Source organism: Petaurus breviceps, unplaced genomic scaffold (assembly GCF_028583685.1).
Source record: "Petaurus breviceps papuanus isolate PSGF00001 unplaced genomic scaffold, PetGlider_PUasm1.0 186, whole genome shotgun sequence".
NCBI classification, from domain to species: Eukaryota; Metazoa; Chordata; class Mammalia; order Diprotodontia; family Petauridae; genus Petaurus; species Petaurus breviceps.
Window position 1 is genome coordinate 28712030 of NW_027185798.1, and position 6903 is coordinate 28718932.

Consider the following 6903-nt stretch of genomic DNA (forward strand, 5'->3'; position numbering starts at 1 on the left):
CAATGGAGTTATTCTCCCTTCTGTGGCATTCTTATTGGGGTATACACCTCTCCCCATCCATCTTCCACCTGAACTAGCCCCTAAACTGGGAGAATTGCTGAGAGGGAATGTAGTGTTTTCTTGTAGATTCCCTATTGGGAGAGGGGGGAGGGAGGGTCCATAAGTGTCAGTGACAGCCCCCAGAGACACCTGACCCACAGACCAAATATGGTTGGGAGTCACTGGTTGAAGAGATAAAGTCTCCTGGATGGGGGGTTGGGAAAAGCAGATCGAGGCAGGCTGGCTTCAGGGTCTCACAGACACTGGGCTGCTGGAGACAAAGGAGAGAGGTTTCCCAGAGGAAGTATCCCTGACCATGTCTACTTCAGACAAGGTTAGTTTTGTGTTCTGGGGGGTGGAAGGAGGGAGAAAAGGGGATCATGAAGTTTTATTAAGTCTTAATGAAAGAAATTAGTGTTTGTATCTATGAAAAGCCCCTGCCCAGGTCTTGGGGTGGGATGAGGGAAAAGGGCTAAGTGATGGGGGTGTTGCTGAACCCTGGAGCTTTCCTCTTATACCTTAAATTGAAGGGTTTTGTTCTGTTGGAAAGTGTTGTTTTACCCTTGGCTAGTTGGGATCACAGATTTAGAGATGGAGGAAAATCCCCTTTATTTGTCGGATGACAGAACCAAGGCCCAGAGAGTTAGGGTCATACAGGGAATTGATAAGAGAAGTGAGATTCGAGCTCACATCTTCAGACTGCACCTTCAGCACCCTATCAGCTATACTCACTAGGCTTCTTCTGTGAACTTTGGAAGCCTCTGGGTATTTCCCCCTGAGTTAATATTCCTCAGGCTGGGAAAGATCCTTTCTCTGGTGTTAGGAAATGGGTCCAGCCTCATTGACACAAACGTTAACGCAGCATTGATTCATAGAATGTGGGGCTGATTCTTCCTGCCTCAAACATCGGATAGGGGGCCAGATTTGGAGTCCCAAAGACCTGTTTGAATCCTGCCCCAGATACTCACTAGCTGTGTGGCTCTGTGGAAGACATTTATCCTTTCTTTGCCTCAGTTTCCTTATCTGTAAAGTCGGGATGATAATCCTCACAAGAGGATCAAATGAGATAATGTCTGTAAAATGCTGAAAGAGCTGTATAAATGCCCATTATCCTCATCCTTCATTTTTGTCGTCCCCCGCAGATGGCAGATGCTGTACGACTGAAGGAGGAGGGGAATAAATATTTTCAAAACCAGAATTATGAAGAGGCCTCCAGGAGCTACAGCCAGGCACTGAAGCTGGCCAAGGACAAGGCCCTGCTGGCTACTTTGTACCGAAACAGAGCAGCCTGTGGTCTGAAAATGGTCAGGGGCCAGTGGAGGGAGGGGAAAGGCCACAAGTGTGATGGGGAATCTTTGGGACTGTCAGGAGAGTCTGGGCTGTCTGGTGGTCTGCCTCCTTGTGGGTCTCCTGTATCTTGGGACTCCTAAGTCAGCCAACTTTCACTCCCAAATAGAGGATGGAGCCTATCATTTTCCACCTTGCAAGGAAAGCAGTGTTGGATTTTACTTTTTAGTGGGGAGACCTGACTTAGGGGGTACAAGACTGTATTTAAACCAAGGGCCAGAGTTCTGTGTCTTTTGACCTTTGCCAATGAGAAGCATCAAGCTCAGGTTAATTCTAACTTTCATTGGTGGGAGCTGCACACAAAGCTGGAGGTGAGGAAGTTTTCCGGAACTGATTTCCAGGGGTTTAACTCCTTGCCACCTCCTTTCACTGGTAACCTCCCTCCTCCCCTTCTGGGTGGGCCATTCTCAGGTAGTTAGAATTTAGAATTTTAGACCAGGAAGATCTGAGAGACCATCACATCCAATCCCCTAGTTTCTCTATGATGTCCTTACTGATGAGCCTTCCCATTTCTCTGATTTCCAGGAGAGTTATGCTCAAGCAGCATCAGATGCATCCAAAGGTGAGTGGCCTCCTCTCTTTGAACCCAGCTCCAGGCCCTCATTCTTTTCCCCAAGGTGCCTCTCAGCCCTGATTTATAGAAACCAGACAGTACCATTGATAGGGCACCTTCTACATTCCCCACATGCCTTTGGCAACGCTTACAAATTCCTATTCTGTTTGGCATTTAATGCTCTTTAAAAATTTGTCTTTAGTCTCACACTTTAGGCTGATTATACATTACTCTTCCTCACATTACTCTACACACTTTTAGCCAAACTGTCCTACTGGGCATCCCCCTTATATGATGTTCCATTTCCCACCTCCAAGGCTTTGCTCGTGCCTGGAATGTTCTCCACTTATTAACTCAAGAGACAACCTCTTCAAAAGACTTTATCTGATTCCCCTATTTTACCCCACCCCCATTCACTTTTTTATTTATTTTGTTTTTATTTTCCTGTAACATGTATCCTTTTAGTAGAAGGCAAGGACTTTCCTTTCCGTCTTTGTATTCCCAGCACCAGACAGTGCCTACCATGTAGTAGGTGTTTAATAAATGCTTGTTCCTTGGTTGATTGCATATACTAGGTGTTATGGGGAAGAGAGTGTACATCTCCATTTGTATTATATGCATACTCCTGAGAGGTTACAAGGAAAAGAACTTTTTGTAAATTTGGTGTACCACAGGGATTTCTTATTAAAGAAATCTTGCTCTGTGAATATTGTAAAAAAATTTTTTAAATTGTTTTCTTTTGTTTGACTTTACCTTCATTTTGAATATATTTCTCCTCCCCATCTTTCCCAGTTGGAAGCAACTCAACAAAAGCAACCAACATATCAGCCAAGTCTGAAAGTCTATGCCATATTCCACATCCATAGGCGCCCCCCCACCATGTGTTGTCTCCCTAACTAGAATGTGAGCTTTTAGAGAGTAAGGGCTGTCTTACTTCTCTAATTATATTACCAGTGTTTAGTATGATGATTTGCATAGAGTAAGTGTTTAATAAATGCTTTATTCTCTCATTCATTTGCCACTGCAAAGAAAGGAGGGAGGTAAATTTTCTCAGTTCTTTTTCAGGGTCAAGTTTCTTGGTTATTATAATCATTCAGTGGTCAGCTCCTGAATCTTTTTGCGTTGTTAGTAATTACACCTTGATGCAGTGGTTTTGTAAGCTCAAATTTTCAGTACTGGGTTTTGTGAAATGAGGCACACACGTACAAAGAAGACTCAGCTGCTCACATGGAACAGATGGGAACTGTGGACACAAATAATCCAAAGTCAAAGAGATAAATAAGTAGCAGCTGGGGAAGCTAGGTGGTGCAATGAATAGAGCACCAGCCCTCGAGTCAGGAGGACCTGAGTTCAAATTTGGCCTCAGACACCTAACACAAAAACTAGCCGTGTGACCCTGGGCAAGTCACTTAACCCCAATTGCTTTCCTCCCTCCAAAGAGCAAATAATAATAGTAATAACAACAACAATAATAATAAGTAGCAGAATTTCTAGAGTTAGAAAGGTGGGACCTGGTGTAGAGAATTGAGATTCTACTCCTGAGGTCATTTTCCATTTCTCTCTCCTACCAGCCATTGACATCAATGCTTCAGACATCAAGGCCCTGTTCCGCAGATGCCAGGCTCTGGAGCAGTTGGGTAAGCTGGACCAGGCCTTCAAGGATGTGCAACGCTGTGCTACACTTGAACCCAAAAATCAGAACTTCCAGGAGACTCTGAGGCGCCTCAACTCCAGCATCCATGAGAAGGTGAGATATCTCCCTCTCTCTTTCCTCCTACTCTGTTGACCTCATTTTCTCCATCTGCAAAAGGGATATAATGATCTCTGCCTTTCCACCTCGATTGACTATTATGAGGAAAGTACTTTGTTATCCAAAGCACTGTAGCACACGGGTTCTGTATTATAGAGCACAGTCATCTTCAAGTTGGACTTCTGGCTTCCACTCACCTGAGTCTGGTGTTGTGGAAAGACCCCTGACCTGGGCCTCAGGGCACTTGGCTCTGTTCCTAGCTCTGCCAAATTGTTTCCAGGCATAGACAAAAGAGATTCCTTCACTGCTTAGGAGCCCCTGAAAAGATATTGACCTCAGGTACAGTGAATGGATAACAGGGGGTGGATGATGGTCCTAATGCTAAATTCAATTTAATTCAGCATTCAACAAGTATTTATTGAGTGCCTACTATGTGCCAGGCAGGAGGTAGTATGTAATGGATAGAGAGCCCTCCCAGAAGCTAGAAAGACCTGGGTTCAAGTTCTACCCCTAACACATACTGAGTGTGTGGGTCTGGGGAAGGAACTTTATCTCTCAGTGTTCTAGATAACTAAAACTATATATTACAAAAAAGATGCCACCCCACTTTGGCAGAGGGAATCTCTCCATTTGAGAGTGTCTTATGCCAATGAAATCAGAGCTCTAGTTTCTGTTCTTTGTGCCAGGAACTATGATGGGTACCAGGGATACAAAGACAATCAGATAGTCCACAAGCAGTTATTAAGCAATTACTGTACACCAGGCACTGTGTTTAAGTATTGGACAGACAAAGGAAAGCACCTGTCTCTGTCCGCAAGGAGCTATATTCTGATGGGGGAGAATATGGAAATAACTTGTTACATATGAGATATACACAGAGTAGATAAAGGTAATTTGAAAGGGAAAGCATCGGTGCTTGGGGATGGGAGGGGGAAGTGGAAGACAGGTCTCTAGTAGAAGACTGACAAATTGCTTTACAAATATTATCTCATTTTCTCTTTATAACAACGCTGGGAGGAAGATATAATAGCACACCCCATTTTACATTTGGGGAAACTGAGGCAGACAGACATTAAGTGACTTGTCTAGGTTCACAGACCTGATAAGTATCTGAGGCTAGATTTGAAATCAGGTCTTCCCAACTCCAGGTCTGGCTTTCTATTCACTGCACCACCTATCCTCCCTTCTGGCACATAGTAGACATTTAATAAATGCCAGTTGACTGACTTGCTGGTAGGAGGAGGAGGTAGGAGAAGGCAGTGATGCTGTTAAAATCTGTGTTTGAAGTTTGAATTTAATTGAAAAAGGAACTGGTGCCCTGGGGGGATGAGCTCAGCAAAGAAAGTGTCTAGAGTTGGAGAGACTGGGTTCTAATCCCACCACTGAAGCTGTGTGATCAAGGTTTAACTTTTCTGGGACTCAGTGTCCTCATCCATAAAACGAGGGGGTGAGATTAGGTGTCCTCTGCGGTCCCTTCCAGCTCTGGATGTCTGATCCTATTCTCTTAACATGAAGCTGAAGTTTTTTCTTTTCTCCTTGCCACTCCTCCACTCTCCTTCCCTTCTTCTTCCTCAGCTCCATGTCCAGTTTTCCACAGATTCCAGGGTGCAGAAGATGTTTGAGATCTTATTGGATGAGAAAAGTGAGACTGAGAAGCTTGAGAAGGTAAGCCCCCCTCATGGCTCCCCATCTTCTTTCCACATATCCCCTCCCAGCTACTACTATTCCCGCCTCACACCTGACCCCAGCCAGAGGGGCCTGTCTCCGATGTCCATCCAAAAGAGATTGTGCAGTCTGAAGAGTACTATTCTTCTGACCCAAACTCAAGAGACTTTTCTGGTAAATGGGCATAATCCTTTCCCTTTTCATTGTTGTTGAGTTTTGTCTGACTCTTTGTGACCCCATTTGGGGTTTTCTTGACAGAGAAACTGACATTGTCATTTCCTTCTCCCGCTTATTTGACAGATGAGGAACCTGAGGCAAACAGGGTTAAGTGACCTGCCCAGGGTGACACAGCTAGTAAGTGTTTCAGGTCAGATTTGGACTCGGGAAGATATCTTCCTGACTCTGGGCACAGCACTCTATCCATTGTGCCACCTGGCTGCCCTACCTACATCACAGAGGGCCATGGGAGTTAGGAAAGGAGTTTCTAAGAAGGAGTACAACATATTTTTTTAAGACAGGAAAAGTCATTCGTTGTGGAATCTCAAGGGACCTGGGTTTGGATGGTGCCTTCAACACTAATTAGCTGTGATCACTCAACTTCTCTGAGGCTGTTTTGTCTGAGGAATGGGTATAGTAGAAACCTACCTGCCATAACTGTCGTGAGGCCCAAACAGGCCTTTTTTTGTTTTTAAAGCAATTGGGGTTAAGTAACTTGCTCAAGGTTACATGGCCAGGTAACTGGGTGGTTGCTAAGTGTCTGAGCCCGGATTCGATCCCCAGGTCATCCCGACACCGGAGCCGGTGCTCTTACTCCCTGTGCTACCCGGCTGCCCTAAACAGGCCTTTTCTATAGAGTGCTTTGCAAAACTCTCAAGTTCAGTATAGGCCATGGGAGCAGAGCTCTGGAACTGGGAGGCCATCTGGCCTAGCCCCTCCATTTTACAGATGAGGAAACTGAGGCTGAAAGAGGTGAAGGTGATTTGCCCATTGTTACACAGGAATCAACATGATAGAGCTGGGATTCAAATGGGGCCTTCTGCCTGCAAATCCAAAATGGCTTTGGAGATTGTGCTGATTGATTAGTAGGGAAAGAATATTTAATGGGTATAGTATGTAAGATTTGTAATTTAAAAATTCAAGAGGACCAAAGGAGATCATGTTTATGAAAGGACATCGTAGCTGAGTCTAAAGTATAATTATTTCTGTAGGCTGTGTCTGCAAATTCAGTGGTATCCCGTCTCTCCTCCTTTCCCCTCTCACCCCCCCTCCAAGCCCAGGCCAGTCTGTTATGGTACAAGGAATACCAGATTTGGAGTCAGAACCTGGGTTCAAATATTGGTTTTGCTATTCATTACATGTTTGACCTTATATGATGGCTTGCTTTAGTTTACTGGACCTCAGTTTCTTAGCCTGTAAAATGAATGGGTGAGACTGTATGGTTTCATAGATTCTAGAGCTGGAAGTGACCTTAGGAATCATTTAGTCCAATCTACTCATTTTACTATATATATATATATATATATATATATATATATATATATATATATAT

The 6903-nt window shown here is 44.3% G+C and overlaps 1 protein-coding gene across 1 annotated transcript in view; it reads left to right on the forward strand.

The window, feature by feature from the left end:
- The window catches only part of UNC45B (unc-45 myosin chaperone B), a 22262-nt gene continuing 15359 nt past the window's right edge, over positions 1 to 6903 (forward strand). Inside the window, exons 1-5 of the mRNA XM_069089257.1 lie at positions 1 to 373; positions 1182 to 1343; positions 1912 to 1948; positions 3511 to 3686; positions 5265 to 5354. Of these exons, the coding sequence (XP_068945358.1) occupies positions 248 to 373; positions 1182 to 1343; positions 1912 to 1948; positions 3511 to 3686; positions 5265 to 5354 (591 nt within the window). The 5' untranslated portion in view covers positions 1 to 247. The remainder of the gene's footprint in view (positions 374 to 1181; positions 1344 to 1911; positions 1949 to 3510; positions 3687 to 5264; positions 5355 to 6903) is intronic.